Source organism: Leptonychotes weddellii, chromosome 13 (assembly GCF_054177405.1).
Source record: "Leptonychotes weddellii isolate Sample4059 chromosome 13, ASM5417740v2, whole genome shotgun sequence".
Lineage (NCBI taxonomy): Eukaryota > Metazoa > Chordata > Mammalia > Carnivora > Phocidae > Leptonychotes > Leptonychotes weddellii.
The window spans coordinates 32,955,788-32,974,947 of record NC_138381.1 but is presented as its reverse complement, the minus strand read 5'-3'; the positions used below and the strand labels follow the sequence as shown (position 1 = coordinate 32,974,947).

Genomic DNA, 19,160 nt, shown 5'->3' with positions numbered 1-19,160 from the left:
TCATGGTTTATTGCAACCCTGAGCTGAGAGCCCGCGCTTCGGCTCCGTCTCTGCAGCCGGCTTCCCCGCTCCGATACCTGGGAGCTCTGCCGCACTCAGGCACCCCCGGTCGTTCTGTGACCCCGAGGGTCCTGAGACCACACTGTCCCACAAGGGTTCCACCCCCTGCTTAGCCACTGGAGCGACATCCCTCAGCGGAGCCGACTTCTAAAAGTTCCGATTTTGTGCTCTGCTGCTCTATCACTTGCCAGAAGCGGCCGTCGGAGGCCCCCTCCCCCGCCGTCTATCCTCCCGAATATCGCCTTGGATTCACTTCTCCACACGTTCTACCTTCCAGAAAGAGGTCGCTTTTCTGTTCAGAGTTGTTGCTATTCTTTTCTTCGATCTCCTGTTGAGTTCGTAGGTGTTCAGAATGGTTTGATCTCTATCCAGCGGAATTCCTGGGACCAGATGAAATCCAGGTCTCCTACTCCTCTGCCATCTTGCTCTGCCCCCCTCAGTATGTATATATTTTTAAAATTTCTATTCAGACTTCCTTTTCCCTGCTTATATTTCAGCACACCAGTCTAGGCCATACTCTGCCTGAATGCCCTCCTCACTCCACTCTGTTTTGACTCTTTTCTTGGGCTGCCCCCACTACTTGGATATCATGTTTCATCTTTTTAGGCTTTGACACCCACACCAGGCTTCCCCTTGGCAGTTATGTTCTCCTTATCCTTCTCTGGCTCTGACCTCCACGTTGGTCTTCTCCCTTGTGTTGATACCGTCCTCACTCACCCTCAAGCTCTGACATTTTACCAGCCTGCCCCTTCTTGAGAATAATCTTTCTCATTCTGCCCGAATTCTGATGAGTATATGTCTTCCTCATCTTCCTTGGGTCCTGATAAACTGCTAGAGGTTAACCATTTTTGCGTGTTCTCATCACTCTTTGTGGGCTTCTCTGTACTAGCACCTACTCCCAACTGCTGCATAGACCCTGCCTCACCCTCACCATACTTGGGCTCTGAATCTTCATGCTGGGTCTCTCCTACCCCCTTACAGAGATACCCACCTCAAATGCTTAGGCTCTTATACCCATGCTAGGCAACTCTTCCACATGGATGCTCTTCTCATTTTACTGAGGCTGAGACACCCATGCTGGACTCCCTGCCATGTGTTGATGCCCTTCTCAACCTGCTTGGCCATTGACATCCTACTGGGCAAACCTTGTACATTTACCCTCCTGATCTCGGTCTGATTCTGACTGTGCCCCACATCAAGGTTTTAGGACTTAATTGTTTAGGAAGAAGAAGGAAAGTGGAAAATAAGAAGAAAAAGAGGAGATGAAAGCTTAACTTTCATTTCAGAAGAAAAAAAGTTTTCTCTTTGAATAAAAGATAGTTAGATATATTTCCTTGTTCATAAGTAAACACACAGTTTTAAATTTGTATACTTTGCTTTCCAAATCATGTCATATAAAACAGGACAGATACTATTTGTTTTGTGTTCTGCCTACCTTGCCTGGTACATGGCTTTTTTAACTAATAGACTTGAATAAATAGCAAATAATTTTAAAAGTATCAGTGGGGGGAAAGGTATTAATAGGGGATTATTAATAATATAAAAGTTGTTTTCATTTACTCTCCAGTAAAAATTAGGTATAAAGATTGAAAATTGTTTCAGTTGTGATAAAGGTCAAGTCAAATGCAGAAAGTGTTAGAAGATTTGGAAAACCTTAGGTAGTCCTATGACCTATTTAAGTATAGTATACTTAAATAATTTCAGATATTGTGCAGATCTATTAACATTATCTTAGGAGAGAAGTCACTGAGAGTGCTTAAGCACCTGACACTGATCATTAGCAAGCATATTTCAAAATCATGGTCAATAGCTCTCAGCAGAACATACAAAATAAATAGCATGTTTTTCGATTACAAGGTGACATGCAGTATAAAGGTAAAGGGATAACTGTAGCTTCTTTTAAATGGTGCGTTTGAGGTGAAAAGCAGCTTTCTTCTTCTTCTTCTTTTTTTTTTTTTTGAAAAACATGGCCTTAACTTTTAAAAATGTTAGTGGGAAAACCCTGTGTGTCTAAATTCCAAGACTGGCTTATCTGTAGCTTGGAGGGATCCATTAAAAACCTAGCTGTGAAGTCCTTTGTTGTCAGTATCTTTTTTGGTGTTATGTATGAAAAAGATGTATGTATCAAAAAGATGCCTATAAGATTTATTGGTATTTCTAAACAAGAATAAATGTTAATAGAAGATACAAATAAAATTCAGAGTTGTCATAATAGGTTGGAAAATGGATTCATTCAAACAGGATAAAAGACAGTAGTGACAAGTACAGGTTATTATATGCCTAAGGATAAAAATAAATTAGAAATTCATTTTAGAGAAAGACTTACCAGTTAGCCCCAGTACATAAAGAATGCACAGTTCTTAGTTAAATTTAACCTGAACATGCGCAAGCAATATTATGCTATTTGGCAAGAAAACAGATAGAGTTAAGCAAAGACAAACAAACCTGGTGTGAGTTTTTAATAATCTTCAGATCCCTTCCTTAATAATCTCTATATGCCCAGGAAACTTTTTCACTTTTGTTAAGTACACTGATAAAAGAATAGAATACAAATACACATCAAAATTTACAAGCTAATGGAGAATAGATACCACAAAGATAAATTAGGAATATTATGAATTATTTAGCTTGTGGAAGAGAGTTTAAGACATGACTTGATATATGGGTTTCAAGTAAATGAAGGGGTTTCCCTGAGGTGTCCAACATTGATTTACATTTGCAGAAGGATAAATGGAATATTGATTGATCTTTCTAGGAGGTATTAGGATAGAGAGAATTTTTTTGGTTCAAGACTGCTGAATTAAGTGACCTCAGGAAGTCTTTTACAGTAAAATTAATGGATTGTTTGCATAGATGGGAAAAGGAGTGTCATTTATGGGGACTTGAAAAATGAATGGCTTTGCAAAATATTGTAGTTTGTGCTGAAAGATGGTGACAGTTCTTTATACATGGATTTGCATTTTTTTACTGAGACTTTTTAAGATGGGGAGGGGTACCGTAAACTAATGCACAAACTGTACTATAGCTTAGTCTTTAAAGGAAAAAAAAAGTTTGAAAATAATCTTGGCCACAATTGCAGTTTTTGATATATATGAGCCATGTTCCAAGAAGCCTAAAAACCCCCCACTATTTCATGTCCTATGCCTGCAGTGTCAAATAATGCATGGTTCCCCAGTGAATACTTATGCACTAATTCATTTGAGGACAGGGTTCTTTTTTATGCCATGATACTTTGATTTTTCCCAGAGGACAGTTTGCTATTTCTACTTGCCATTTCTTAGAAGAAAAATAGAAAGTGTAACACCATTAGTTTCCCATTGTAAAATGAGTAGATCATTATTATTTTATATTTATTCTGGTCTTTTATTTTTTTAAACTAATCGTAACTTTTTTGTCATAATTAAAGGTACATTGCAGTACAATAAGAAAGTTAGACTTTAATTTTTCAGTAACTTACTTTTTTGCCTTCCCATTTGAAGCCTTGGTGAATTTTTTTTTCATAAATAGTATTTATAATGGATTATATAATAAATTTCAAGAAAACAAGGAATTTTTAACTTGCTTTAGGTAGAAAGGCATTTTTTGAACTTTAGTGTATCTTGACACTGTAGAACAGTTAGTATGCCAAAATTCATTTTCATATTGTCTATTCTGAACTTGTACAATTCAAAGAATATTTTTTGATTGATTAGCCTGCACTTGACAGTCGTTTTTTTTTTTTTTTTTGGTTCTGGCCAGATACTACTTTCTAAAAGAGGTTAAATTTTCTATAGCATTTTTTCCCCTTATGGATGGCATAATGTAACATGCCTCAGTTTATCTCTTCACATTAATAAATATTATGGTTCTGTGGGTTATAATCTAATATGATTGTCATTTATTTTGTTGTTCAAATTGTTCCAGCTTTGAAAATTGGGAGGGCATGTTAGGAAAATGAGAGTGTTAAAAAATAAACTGAGGTATATTACAGTTTTAAGACTCAGTGTGAGCAAAAATCCATTCAAATCAGCCAGCCCAGCACCGGAAGTGGTTAGGAGCCCTCCACCAATAGGAGCTAGGGGAGAGAGTTTTATGGGAGAAAAGATGGAAGCAAAGCAAGGAAAGTATTTACCTGGGCTATAGCATAAGCCATTGCCTTACTTGGGAATGGCTAGGTGGCTGTTGGTGATGGATTGTTCTTAGGTTTTAATTCCTGAACCTTGAGGCATTATGGGTGTAAGATTTGGTTTGCTTCCTTAGGCTGCTGAGGCATTAAAGCCACCTCAGTCTAATTGCCTCCTTGTTGAGTTAATTAATTGATTAAGATTTTATTTTATTTATTTATTTGAGAGAGAGAGAGCACGCTCCAGAGGAGGGGCAGAGGCGGAGGGAGAGGGACAAACAGACTCTGTGCTGAGCACAAAGCCTGGTGCTGGCCTGATCCCATGACCCCTCAGACCACGACCCCAGCTGAAATCAAGAGTCAGTCACTTAACTGACTGAGCCACTCAGGCACCCCTGAATTATTTTAATAAGCAAAACAACTAAATATGTAAGTATGTGTAAATAATTATAGGTAAGTCTAAGTGACTGCAGAGGATGTTGCTCCCAACCTTATAATTAAAAAGAAAAAAAGGAAGGAAGGAGGGAGGAAGGGAGGTGAAACCAACTGCAAGCTCAGGACATTTCTTGAAACAGTCAGAGAGCTCAATTCACAAAGCAGCCATAACCTGAAATCTCAAGTGAGACATGTACCTACAGGGAAGGATGAAGTGTGAGCACTAGCTTACCTCAGTGGACACAGCTGGCAATAGGCAGAGACATTTCAGCTGCAATAGATAACAAATTGGTGGAAGCCAAATGTGGGCAGGAGAGAATGGGGAGCCTCCTGGAGCAGTAGATACAGGTGGAGCTTGAACGGTCTTGCAAGCTTTTTTTCCATAAGCCCCACTTGATGAGAGCCCTGATAAAGTATTTCTCTTGCTATAGGCCTGGGAGAGGGAACATGGTTGCAATGGAAAGGGCACAAATTCCTGGAGCCTTCTCCCGCATCTGTCCTATGGAACAAAAATCCTAAATTCAGGAGGGAGCGGTACCTTAAACTAAAGAGCCCTTAAGGCACTGGTGAAAACACGGAAGCTGGGAGGGGAGGGGGCAGAAAATAACCTCAGGGGAAATGCAGGATTACATCCCAGAAACTGCAGTTCCAGAACTGTAGTATAGAAGAGAGAGAGGAGCACTGTAAAATTTAGGCTTACAGATTCTGATTAGCATAGGCCTAGTTAGAATACTGGAGACCACCACCCCCATCCAGACCCCCCACCACCAAGCTAACCAGTGTCTAGTAAAAGTAACAGTTAAATACCAGCGAGAAACTAACAAGAGACAAACCCTCTAGGATGGAAGACAGAGAGCTGAGGGTACAGCAGACATTGAGAAGAGCATGTGGTCCCATGTGAAGAGAAGTTGTGCTTAGAGGAATTTGAAGCCTCTGGTGCACTGAGGGTAACCATACCAACAGCAAACACCAAACCTGCCTAACTACTGATTAGATAAACACAATTCCTGCACCAAAAACCTAACCAAAGGAAAGGTCTGCCCATTACCAAGTATAGAAATTATTTGCCTCAGTCTCTACTGTCCTATCCAGGATATCCAGATATCAATATAATTATGAGCATTTGAAAAGACAAGGGAAAATGTGCAAAAGAGGCAAAGCAACAGAAACAGATACAGTTGAAATTGATGAAGAATTTAAAATGACTAATATGTTAAAATACGTTATCTATGGCTCCCTAACATCACAAAATTTTAGCCATTTAAAATACTAGAGCCCCCCCCCCCACCTTTATTTTTAAACCAGATGCCCTATTGTTTAACTGAGAGGATTGGTGAGGCCCACCATTCATCTCTTCACAGGGCCTTTTGTATGACTACACTGTGGCATCAACTTTGATCATTCTAAGGTCTTAACAAGTTAACCCTTGGCTTTATCTCTAGAGCTTGTTTTTCCTGGTAGTATCCTGGATTTGAAACTTATTCTGAAGATGTTTCTTACTTTTAGCAGGTTTGCTATGTGGAGAGGCTGAGAATCTTTGGAACTATGAAATCCTGACTCATTTTGGTTTTGAATTTATCTTTTCTTCCAATTCACTATAAGCACCAGGAAAAAACCAGGCAGCACCTTCAACACTTTACTTGGAAATCTCCTTAGATATGTTAGTTACCCACTTCATTAGGCACATTTCCTACTTCCCACATTACTAAAGATGATATGATATTGGTAAACTTTCTGTCACCACATACAGTGCTTCCCCTTTCTTCAATTTCCAGTAATATCTTTCTAAGACTGCTTTTTTCAGTTCTTTGCTGGCTGTTGGCTGGAGGCCTCCCTCCATTCCTTGTTTCAAGTGCCTCTCCATATGGCAGCTTACAACTTGGCAACTGGCTCCCATCAGAGTGAGCAAAAGTAATAATGACAGAAGTCACTACTATTTGTAATCTAATCTTAGAAGTAACATCCAGTCAATTTTGAGAGTCACTAGGTCCATTCAAGGGGAAAGGATTAAACAAGGACATGAATATGAGGAGACAGGAATCACTGGGACCCATTTTAGAGGTTGGTTACCACAAGAACACTGTGATTTTCTTAAATTTACCTGTTCTAATATATCTTCTGTAGTTCCCTTAATGTTTTCTGCATACACAATCATATTAGCTGCACATAAAATTTTACTTCTTTCTTTCTAACCTGTATACATTTTACTTTGATCTCTTACATTATTGTACTGACTGGGAACTCCAATCAATATTGAATAGAAGTAGTAATAGTGACATTCTTGTTTTATGTTTTAAGTACACGGTTAAGGAGAGAGTGTTCTTTTTTTCCATCCTTGTAATAACTGTAGGTTTTTATAGATGCTCCTTATTAGTTTGGGGAAGTTCCTTCAGTCCCTAGATTGTAGAGGTTTTTATCATGAATCGGTTGAATTTTGACAAGTGCCTTTTCTGTATTTATAGATGAACATAGAAGATTTCTCCATTATTCTATTAACATGGTGAATTATATCAAGTTTCAACTCTTATATAACTCTTGCTTTCCTGGGATAAACTCATCTTGGATGTATTATCTTTTTGTATCTCTGGATTTGGATTTGCCTTGCCTATATATTTTTTTCTTTTTGGATTTTTTTTTTCAGCTATATTTATTAGATAGATTGGACCATAATTTTTGTTTTCTGTAATGTCCTTGTCAGATTGTAGTAGTAAGATTATGGCTACTTCGTGAAATGAGTATACACTTGAGTATACACATGAACTAAAAGAAGTAATCAGTGAGTATTAGAATGCTAACTTTTTTGGGGTGCACATTTAACCATGAATGTAAATGATCACATAGCTCACCTCTTTAAGCATTATATATCATACTATCTCTTTTGCTTTGTTCCTTGGAAATATGTTTTATTTTTAGTGTTTTAAAAACAATATGCATTTTTATCATTTGACTGATGCATTCATCAGTTGATAGACATTTGGGTTGCTTCCACTTTTTGGCTATTATGAATAATATAGCTATAAACATTTGTCCACAAGTTTTTTGTGAACATATATTTTCATTTCTCTTGGGTGTATTAGAGTGGAATTGCTAGGTCATATGTCAACTCTATGTTTAACTTTTTGAAGAACTGCCAGACTGTTTTCCAAAGTGGCTGCACCATTTTACATTCTTACTTGTAATCTGTGAGGGTTCCAGTTTCTCCATAGCTTTGCCAACATTTGCTTTTAACTGTCTTTTTGATTATACCTTCCTAGTGGTTTTGCAGTGGTACCTGATTGTTTTTAATTTGCATTTGCTTAATGGCTAATGATGTTGAACAACTTTTCATGTGCTTCTTGGTTATTTGTGTATCTTCTTTGAAGAAGTGTCTATTCTGATGCTTTTAATTAGGTGGTCTTTTTAGTGTTGAGTTTTCAGAGTTCTTTATATACTCCATTCAGGTCCCTTATGAGATATATTATTTGCAAAAATTTCATCCATTCTGTGCATAGTTTTTCACTTTTTTGAAGGGGTCATTTGAAACACAAAAATTTTGGGGATGCCTGGGTGGTTCAGTCAGTTAAGTGTCTGCCTTTGGCTCAGGTCATGATGCAGGGCCCTGGGATCAAGTCCCACATTGGGGTTCTTGCTCAGCGGGGAGCCTGTTTTTGCCTTTGCCTGCCCACTCCCCCTGCTTATGTGCGTGCGCTCTCTCTCTCTCTGACAAATAAATAAATAAAATCTTTAAAACACACACACACAAAAGTTTTTAATTTTGATGAAGTCTAATTTATCTATTTTTCTTTCATAGATTATGGTTTTTGATGTTATACATATCTAAGAAACCATTTCCTAATCCAAGATCACAAAGATGTATGTTTCTATTTTCTTCCAGGAGTTTATAGTTTTAGCTCTTACATTTTGCTCTTTGATTCAATTAGTGTTAATTTTTTTTATGTGGTGTGAGGTAGGGGTCCAACTTTATTCTTTTGCATATGGATAGCAAGTTGTTCCAGCGCTATTTGTTGAAAAGACTATTCTTTCTCTTTGATTTTCTTTATACCCTGGTTGAAAAATCAATGTACCGTAAATGTGAATATTTATTTATGTTCCATTGTTTCCTGTGTCTATCTTCATGCAAGCAACCACATTGTCATGATTACTATGGTTTTGAACTAAGTTTTAAAATTGGAAAATGTGAGTCCTCCATCTTTTTCTCCTTTTTAAAGAATGTTTTAGATATTTTGGTCCCTTTCATTTCCATATTACTTTTAGAGTTGGGTCAGTTTGTCAGTTTCTGCAAATAAACCAGCTGAGATTTTGGTAGAGATTGAGTTGAATCTGAAGGTCAGTCCTAACAATATTAAGTCTTCCAATCATGAACATGGAATGCCTTTCCATTTATTCAGGTTGTTAATTTCTTTTGACAGTGTTTTTTTTAGCTTTCAGTGTACAAGTCTTGCTTCTCCTGTTGAATTTATTCCTTTGTACTTTATTTTTCTTGATGCAAATATAAATAGAATTGTTTCCTTGATTTCCTCTTGGGGTTATTTACTGCTAGTGCATAAATATACAGTTGACTTTTGTACATTGATCTTGTATCCTGTAACCCCGCTGAACTCCTTCATTAGTTATAATAGTTTTTTAGTGGATTTCTTAGATTTTCTGTATACAAAAGCATGTCATGTGCAGTAGAGATGGTTTTACTTCCTTTAGAATCCAGATGCTTTTTATTTCTTTTTTCCTACTTAATTGCCCTGGTTGTAATCTCCAGTACAATATGAGCTGAAGTGGCAAGAGCAGGCATCCTTGTCTTATTGCTGATCATAGGGGGGGAAAGCATTTGATCTTTTTCTATTAGATATGGTATATTAGATAATGCATTTTTCATAAATAGCCTATTTTTAGATTGAGGAAATTCCCTTGTCTTTTTATGTTTTTGAGTTTTTTTCTTTTTTTAATCATGAATCATTGTTGGATTTTTTCATTTTTCCAAATCTGCTTAGATGATCATGTGGTTTTTGTCCTTTGTTTTATTGATATGTTGTATTACATTAATTGATTTTTGAATGTTAAACCAACTTTTCATTCCTGGGATAAATCCCAACTGGTCATGATATAGAATCCTTTTGTTGTTTCTGGATTCTGTTTGCTAGTATTTTTTTTTTTTTGAGGATTTTTGCACTACATTCATTTGATATTACTCTGTAGTTCTTAGAGCCCTTTTGACATAGATTGTTATGTCTCTGATTTCTTAAAGCATCTGTGTTCCTTTAGACGATACTTTTAAAATAACAACCAAATGTTACAATTTGTGAAGAGGGTATTAAGGTGATTGCACCAAAATATTTTTTAATGATAATAGTTCTTTTATTTTTCACCATGTATTTACTTTTACTTGAAAACAGTATGTCTCTTTCTCTTTATCAAATGTCCTATTATATTTCCTTCTCTAAATCATACCTACTACTAAATTGATATTCAGAATTTAAAAAATGGAACCAGTGTACCCAGCTCCCAAACACAAGACATTAAACAGGGCAAGAAATTTATCTGGTTGACCAGAGGGTGAGGTGCAATTCTCTTTAGAATAGAGGCTTTGCCACCTTGACCTTGTCTTTTCCCATTAGTGTAAAAGTACCCATTCATGGAGTATCTGGAAGAACATCATGGTTATGCAAAGCTATAAAATAAATCTTTTTCTAGAATGCTAGTTTTACCAGAAAATTAAGAATAGATGAGTGTGGGAAAATGTTTTATATTAAAATAGAAAAGATTGTTTTATGTAGAAAAATACAAAATGTGCAGGGATGTTTAAGCAAAAAAATAAGACTTCAAAGAAATTCAGTACTTTTGTCACAATTTTCACCCTGACCATCCAACTCTAAGGATATAAATTCTCTTTTCTTGATAGATTAGAGTATGTTTTGTGGAAGTTTTTGAAGGAATACTCTGAGGCATTAAAGAAATGCTGAAAATGGTGATTTCTTACTTCATGAACAGGGTATTGGTCCTTCTTGTAAATAATTAACAAAATAACACTTGGAATATTATCTTGTCCAGTTTTAACTTTTTTAAGTAAATGCATTTTTTTTCAAGTTTTTATTTAGATTCTAGTTGGTGAACATGTAGTGTAATACAGGTTTCAGGAGTAGGAATCAGTGATTCATCCCTTACATATAACACCCAGTGCTTACCACAAGTGCCCTCCTGGATACCCATCACCCATTTAGCCCATCCCCCGCCCATTTCCCCTCCATCAACCATCAGTTTGTTCTCTATAGTTAAGAGTCTCTTATGGTTTGCTTCCCTCTCCTTTATTCCCCCTCCCATATGTTCATCTGTTTTGTTTCTTAAATTCCACATATGAGTGAAATCATATGGTATTTGTCTTTCTCTGACTGACTTATTTTGCTTAGCATAATACACTCTAGCTCCAACCATATCACTGCAAATGGCAAGATTTCATTCTTTTTGATGACTGAGTAATATTCCATTGTATATATACCACATCTTCTTTCTTTCTTTCTTTCTTTCTTTCTTTCTTTCTTTATTTGACAGAGAGATAGAGAGAGAGCACAAGTAGGCAGAGTGGCAGGCAGAGGGAGAGGGAGAAGCAGGCTCTCCGTGAGCAGGGAACCAGACGTGGGGCTCGATCCCAGGACCCCAGGATCATGACCTGAGCCGAAGGCAGCCACTTAACTGACTGAGCCACCCAGGCGCCCCTATACCACATCTTCTTTATCCATTCATCAGTCAGTGGACATTTTCGGCTTTTTCCATAGTTTGGCTACTGTTGATAGTGCTGTTATAAACATCGGGATGCATGTACCCCTTCAAGTCAGTATTTTTGTATTCTTTGGGTAAATACCTAGTAGTGCAATTGCTGGGTGGTAGGGTAGTTCCATTTTTAACTTTTCAAGAAACTGCCAAACTGTTTCCCAGAGTCACCACACCAGTTTGCATTCTCACCAGTAGTGTAAGAGTGTTCCCCTTTCTCCTCATTCTCTCCAACATCTTGTTAATTTTAGCCATTCTGACAGGTACGAGGTGGTATCTCATTGTGGTTTTGATTTACTTCCCTGATGATGAGTGATGTTGAGCATCTTTTCATGTGTCTGTTGGCCATCTGGATATCTTCTTTAGAAAAATGTCTATTCATGTCTTTTGCCCATTTGTTAACTGGATTATTTGTTTTTTGGGTGTTGAATTTGAAAAGTTCTTTATAGATTTTGGATACTAACCCTTTATCGGATATGTCATTTGTAAATATCTTCTCCCATTCTGTGGGCTGCCTTTTAGTTTTGTTGATTGTTTCCTTTGCTGTAGAGAAACCTTTTATCTTGATGAAGTCCCAATGGTTCATTTTTGGTTTTGTTTCCCTTGCCTCTGGAGATGTGTCTAGTAAGAAGTTGCTATGGCCAAGGTCAGAGAGGTTGCTGCCTCTGTTCTCCTCTAGGATTTTGTTGGTTTCCTATCTCACATTTAGGTCTTTCATCCATTTTTAATTTATTTTTGTGTATGGTGTAAGAAAATGGTGCAGTTTCATTCTTCTACATGTTGCTGTCCAGTTTTTCCAACACCATTTGTTGAAGAGACTGTCTTTTTTCCATTGGATATTCTTTCCTGCTTTGTCAAAGATTAGTTGACTATGTGATTGTGGGTCCATTTCTTGGTTTTCTGTTCTGTTCCATTGATTTATGTGTCTGTTTTTGTGCCAATACCATACTGTCTTAATGACTAGAGCTTCAGCAATCAGACAACAAAAAGAAATAAAAGGGGATCCAAATTGGCAAGAAAGAAGTAAAATTTTGCAGATGACATGATACTCTGTGTAGAAAACCCAAAAGACTCTACCAAAAATTTGCTAGAACTGATACAAAAATTCAGCAAAGTTGCAGGATATAAAATCAACATACAGAAATCTGTTGCATTTCTACACACTAAAAATGAAGAAGCAGAAAGAGAAATCAAGGAATCGATACCATTTACAGTTGAACCAAAAACCGTAAGATACCTAGGAATAAATCTAACCGAAGAGGTAAAAGATCTCTACACTCTGAAAACCATAGAACACTTAGTAAAGACACTGAGGATGACACAAAGAAATGGAGAAACGTTCCATACTGACAGATTGGAAGAGCAAGTATTGTTAAAATGTCTATACTACCCAAAGCAATCTACACATTTAATTCAGTCCCTATCAAAATACCCCAGCATTTTTCACAGAGCTAGAACAAACAATCCTAATTGTTTGCTGTTTGCTGACCCTGCATAGCCAAAGCAATCTTGAAAAAGAAAAACAAAGTGGGAGCATCACAACTCCGGACTTCAAGTTATATTACAAAGTTGTTGGCCAGTTTTAACTTTTTAATCCTGTTGGTCAAATATTTCCCTTCCCTGTGCTTAGATTCTCATTTTCTTAATGAATTAATTTCTATGCTCCACATGAGGTAGAGAATTAGGTCTTCTTATGTTACTTTGTGGTCTGAGAATGCTTTAATGAAAAATGTAGATCATGATACCAGGTATTTTCTTATACATATACCTCAAGGGAAATATTATTGAACATAAATTTAAAAAGAAGACAGATTTCAGAGTAGATATCAAATCTGGAGGCTGTTTTATTGGCAAGTCCTCTGCATTTAAAGGTTGTATTAATATATATGCTCATATTAACTAGGCTAATAGGCCACAAAGAAGCAATACATATCTTTAGATAGGCCTGTAGAAGAAGTGTTTGCCTTTTGTGCTTAAGTCTATAACCTTCCAGAGTATAATAATTGCTAAAGAGTAGTCTAATCATAGTAGCATAACACAAAAGATTAAAACAAAAAAGCCCTGTATAAATAGTGTAGCAACAAATTTTTCAAGCATACTCCAGAAACTAAATTTAGAAGAGTGATTTTTCTTAGATAGAGTACTTATGTTTTGGGAAAAGCTCATTGTAGACTCTGGCATTATGAGATATATCTATAAGCATTTTTGCCCTCAATGATCCTTAGAGTTTTCATGAATCTCCTTCAGGCCCAACAAAGGGAATAAGTGAATGTTGGTGAATACCTACGTGTTTTGACCTGGTAGGCTCTAGAGATAGTCTCTGTGTTTAGTTTAATGTTAAGGTAAACTTGGCATTCTACCTTCTTTTTTTTTTTTTTTTTTTTTTTACTATTTTTCTGACCCCGGAGCATTGCTTGCTGATGAAGCAGATCTTTGGACCATTCCTTATATTTATAGGGGCCTTTAAGCATAGTCTTGAACTGATAGAGAGCCATTGTTATGTTCCTTTCGGATACCCTGTAACTGACTAAAGTTACGTTGATTATTTTTTTTCTATAGTAGGCATTCAGTAAAATTTTTTTTAAGATTTTATTTATTTGAGAGAGAGAGTGTGCATTTGAGAGAGTGAGTGTGCAGGTGCGTGCCAGCGAGCACCATCGGGGGAGGGGCAGGGGGAGAGGGAGAAGCAGACTCCCCTCTGAGCAGGGAGCCTGACAGGGGCTGGATCCCAGGACTCTGGGATCATGACCTGAGCTGAAGGCAGACACTTAACTGACTGAGCCACCAGGTGCCCCTTGAGTAAATATTTTTTAATAAGTAGATGAAAATAAATGTTTTCTTATGTACTTACAGATTTTATTCTCTAGTCTTATTTTTAGGATTTTATCAATCTAAACGGGGAGAGATTTTGCTACACTTAGAAAACTACATTTTCTCACCTTGACAGTGCTTTTTCTCTCCTAACAATATATAGCATCACTTATTTCATGCTTATTTTTTTTAAGTTTATTTATTGTTTTTAGTAATCTCTACACCCAAGGTGGGGCTCAAACTCAGGACCCTGAGATCAGGAGTCGCTTGCTCTTCTGACTTAGCCAGCCAGGTGCCCCTCATCTTTATTTTATGCGTAATCCTACATATTTGTCACTTCTTATGTTATGCTAAATTTTGCATTTTTATGCTTTTTAGTATTTCTCTTATCTACTTTCTCTCTCATCCTATGGCTATATCTTTTGCCTAGATTATAGTATTATATGCCTTGCACCTTGACCAAATGTTTGAGAACTTCTTTCTTATTCCTTTACAAAAGCTCTCCATATTTATAAAGGATGTATATACAGTATTAGGATATTTATAGTATAGTGAAAGAAATTATAGAACTTTAGCTGGAGAGAATTTTAACAATTGTCTAGTCTAGCTTTTTTCTTCATGGGTGAGAATAATGATGCTTAAAGAAATAAGCACAGTTTTCCAGTGTCCCCATGTATACATGGTTTTCCACTTTGCATTTTGGGGGTTTACTTGATTTGGAACAGTATCTTGGCAAAGGTGTTTCAGAAGCTGGCTGACAGATTGAAGATTTAGATGGTAAAAAATAATTCATGGTTCAAATGTTTGACAATTCTAGAAAAACTGGGAGGCAGCAGGAATTATTTTGAAAGGTAGGGCAAGTATGCTTGAGAGTAATGGCAGCAAAGGGGAAGGCCTTGGAAAGAGATGGCAACAATGGAGGCAGGATAACCTGAGACCAGGGGATAAATTGTCCTCATATGTCTATTTGTCTGCATTCTTTGTAGTTGTTATCAGTTTTAGAGTTTACCTTCTTAGAAGGAAGGGCCTGAGTCCCATTCATGGACCTAATAGTATCTAAACATGAATAATAGGGGTTGGGGAAATGATTTTAATGTTATGATGAGCAAGAAGACATAAACCTCTTTTTTGAACACTATTGTGTGCCATGCACTTTTATGTAAATTATTTCAAAGACAGGATGCAATCAACTCAAACATTCAAAAATCCAATTTTCATTCTTTTACTTCATTGATTTCAAGTATCTTCACCAGAAGGCTAGCAACAAAGGAAAGGCTGTGGAGTTCATGTTATTCAGAAATTGCTGTCATAGAGCTGGGGTCTGGAAGGAAGTAAATTCAGGAGCTCAGAGGAGTCCCTGTGGTTTCCTTTACACATATTGCTGTGTGATCTTGTAGGATAAATGTTGTACTCTCTTTGGAGGCATAAGCACCAGTAACAGAAAAATTCAGGGCTAACATTTCTATGCACAGAGTAACATGAGAATTAGGGTTGTCATTTTAAGGTAAGTTTTCATGTTGTTCTTGTTTAATTGGGGTTTTTAAACGATTTTTCCCCCTGTGCTCTTGTCAGAAGCCACCTTTTTGATGGGATCGAGTTGGAATACTTTTCAGAGTTAAACATTAAAGATACAGATTTTTTTGGTCAGTGTTTTTTAACACTTTGTAATTCTTTTTGGACTAAGAATAGTTGTAATGCAAACCTTTTTTAATGTTAATACCATCTTTTTATTCTAGTCTAGTTACTTATATGCTACTGAGGAATGCAGGGTATCAGTACCAAGGAAAAGAGTAAAATTGCCTGTGTATATTTAATGAAATGTTTCAGAGATATATAGACTGTATATCTCATTGACAGGATTTAAATAAAAATATGAAAAAGATTCAAATCAAAATAAATTGATTGTGCCTGTTTTGATAAGAAATGAAACTGTGTTTTCAGTTTGGATATTTTTCTGTCCTGGATTACAATTTGGGAACTTATATTCTATGTAGGACTTTCCATATTTAAGATACTTCTGATGATTGGGAATATTTTTGATGTAAAAATCATATTCATAGTTTATTACAAAGGTATGCAAGATTGCCTTATGAGAGGTTAGTTTTTTTAAAAAGCCTAGCATAGATTATCCCTTAAGAAATCAGCACACCTCTGGAAGAAATCTAATTTTGGTAAATGACAGCTCTAGGCACATGCTTTCTTATTCTCATAGGCATTTTCTTTTCATTTTTGTATTTCAGAGTAAGCGAGGAAAAGGAGGTGACCGAAGAACGATTCCGAGCTGAGCAGGAATCATTTGAGAAGAAGATCAGGCAGTTGGAAGAACAGAATGATCTGATCATCAAAGAAAGGGAAGATATCCTTTTTGAAAATCCCCTTTTTTTAATGTGCAAGAAGTTTCGCTCTTCCATGAAGAAAATGTAAACTCCAGAGAAATAATTGTTCTAATTTATAACAGAGAATAAATCTGCGTGAGCTGCCATTTTAGGCAATCAAAACGACACTTAACAGCATGTGCTGTTACTTCCTTTGTGCTTGATATGGCCACCCAGCTGTTCTGCTGCCGCTATTATACTGCGGAGCACATATTTGTCAACTAAAAAAGACAATAAGAAATTTGGGCATTAAAATGTAGTGTTGGAGCTTTACTAGATTCTGTTCCACTACTCTAATTGAGCCTGAAACCTCTTTGTATTTGGCATTCTTTCTAGCTAAAGCTTTGACAGCCCTAAGGAATTCTACTCTGGAATCATAAAAATTAAAAAAAAAAATCCATTGTAATTTGTAGATGTTATAATTGATAAGTGTTTACATTGCAACATAATACCACCAAAATTCTCATGGAGGAGAAGACTGTTGGCTTTAGAACTAGAGAGAGAGGTGTGTGTATGAGTGAGTGTGTGTGTGTGTGTTATATTGCATTATTTGTAAGAAAGTAAAATAAAAACTGGTATTTTAACTTAAGACTTCATTACCCATTAAGGGATATGCGAGTTAAAATAAGCATATTTCTGAAGTTTCTTTTGACTGGGCTACTTATCTTTGGATGTTTTTGCAGTGGTATTGATATAAAAGAGAAGTGACTGTCCCTAAAGTTAGGGTGAGGATTGGCCAGCTAACCTAGTATATGAATACTTGAAGGAACCAGTGCCCTTATTGGCAATATCATCATTAACTTGATCGTTAATAATTATTTCAAAGATTCTTCGAGTGTTAAAAATGATTATACATGGACAATAACTATACCTTTGTGAATACCAGGGAAATAGAAACATAAAGGTAAATTAAGTCACTTGGGAAAAAGCATAAAAATGTAACTGTAAAAAATGAGTTCTGAATTTCTTTTTTTTTTCAAAAAGTAGGAATACACAATTGGGAATTAATATAATCAGAATTTTCAGGTTTGATTTGCTGAGTAGAACATTTATAAAGTTTATTTCCCCACAATTCTAAAGGTGTACTTTCTCAATTATTTCTTTTCTATAACTTTTAGCATTTGAATAATCATCTTGGATCTTCTCTTTTCTTTTCCTTCATTGACTTTATTATTTTTATTTATTTATTTTTTATTTTTTATAGATTTTTTAAAAGATTTTATTTATTTGAGAGAGAGAGACAGAGATAACGAGAGAGAGCACAGGTGGTGGGGAGGAGAGGGAGAAGCAGGCTCCCCATTGAGCAGGGAGCCCAATGTGGGGCTCGATCCCAGGACCCTGGGATCATGCTCTGAGCAGAAGGCCGACGCTTAACCAGCTGAGCCACCCAGGCACCGCTTCATTGACTTTATTGTACGAGGCTGTCAACTCTCAGGTTAGACCCTCTTTTGTGATTTTCTTCCTGCTACTTTTCTCTCTCTGGGTTAAAGTAGTGCTGTGTAGTCAGAACTCACAACAAACTGTGCTCAGCCGTTTCGGGTCCTTCATTTGTCACAAGGAATGGAGACTTGGACTTCCAAGAAAAGGCAGATTAGGAATATTTTTATTTGTAACAAAAATTCTCATTTTACAGCGTCTGCTTTTTTCCCACGAAACAACTGTGGAGATAAGTAGCCTCTGGCATTGCTTCAGTGGCTTAAAATTTTCAGCACTGGATCTCCACAGTTCTCTTAGGTTGTTCTAATGGTTGCGGAATTTCAGGTTGCAGAATGGTTGCTCTAATTTCAGGTATCATCTTTGCCCTAAGTCAGGAAGAAAGGGGAGGAAGGAGTTCGGGCAGTTGTGACTGTCTCCTTTTTTTTTAAGATTTTATTTATTTGCAAGAGAGAGAATGAGAGACAGAGAGCATGAGAGGGAGGAGGGTCAGAGGGAGAAGCAGACTCCCTGCTGAGCAAGGAGCCCAATGTGGGACTCGATCCCGGGACTCCAGGATCATGACCTGAGCCGAAGGCAGTCGCTTAACCAACTGAGCCACCCAGGCGCCCTTGGCGGTCTCCTTTTTTTTAAAAATGTGAACTCTTTCTCAGGGCTTTCCCCACCCCACTCCCCATATTCCCAATCCCCCAGCCTCCAGTAGTCTTCCATGAGATATTTATTATCCTGAACTTTATTACATGGCCATGCTAAGCTGCAGGAAGGGCTGAGAAAGTAGGCATTTACCTTGTCCAATTTATAGAGTGAAAGGCAGCGATGGAGAAGGGGGTTGGTAATGAAGTCAGCCTCCAACTCTATCTGGTAGCAGAAGTAGGGGAAATAGAAACCTTTTTCTATATAAGGGGGGGGGAGGTGATGATGTCTTGGCCTTCCTGAGACAAAAGAAATTAGTATTATGTCCAGTGGAATTGGGGTAAAGTAGGGAAATAAGGTGAGAAAGGGAGATAGTAGACAAGTTTGAAAGCCTGGCCACAGTTAAGGCCTTATTTATTTGGTAATATGCTTAACCAAAATGTGTAGCTATCTGGAAAAGTTAAATCTAATTTTGGTGGACTATTACATTTTAGCACTCTTTGAGTCAAGATTAATGGATTTAGTGCTGAAGTGTAAATTCAGCATGGCTA

At 36.9% G+C, this 19,160-nt stretch overlaps 1 protein-coding gene across 4 annotated transcripts in view; it reads left to right on the top strand.

Moving 5' to 3' along the window:
- KIAA1328 (KIAA1328 ortholog) overlaps positions 1 to 19,160 on the top strand; it is a 326,771-nt gene that overhangs the window by 21,285 nt on the left and 286,326 nt on the right. For all 4 annotated transcript variants that reach the window (XM_006733328.3, XM_031028159.2, XM_081801332.1 and 1 more), the window contains one exon: positions 16,408 to 16,523. In XM_006733328.3, coding sequence (XP_006733391.2) covers positions 16,408 to 16,523 — 116 coding nt within the window. The remainder of the gene's footprint in view (positions 1 to 16,407; positions 16,524 to 19,160) is intronic.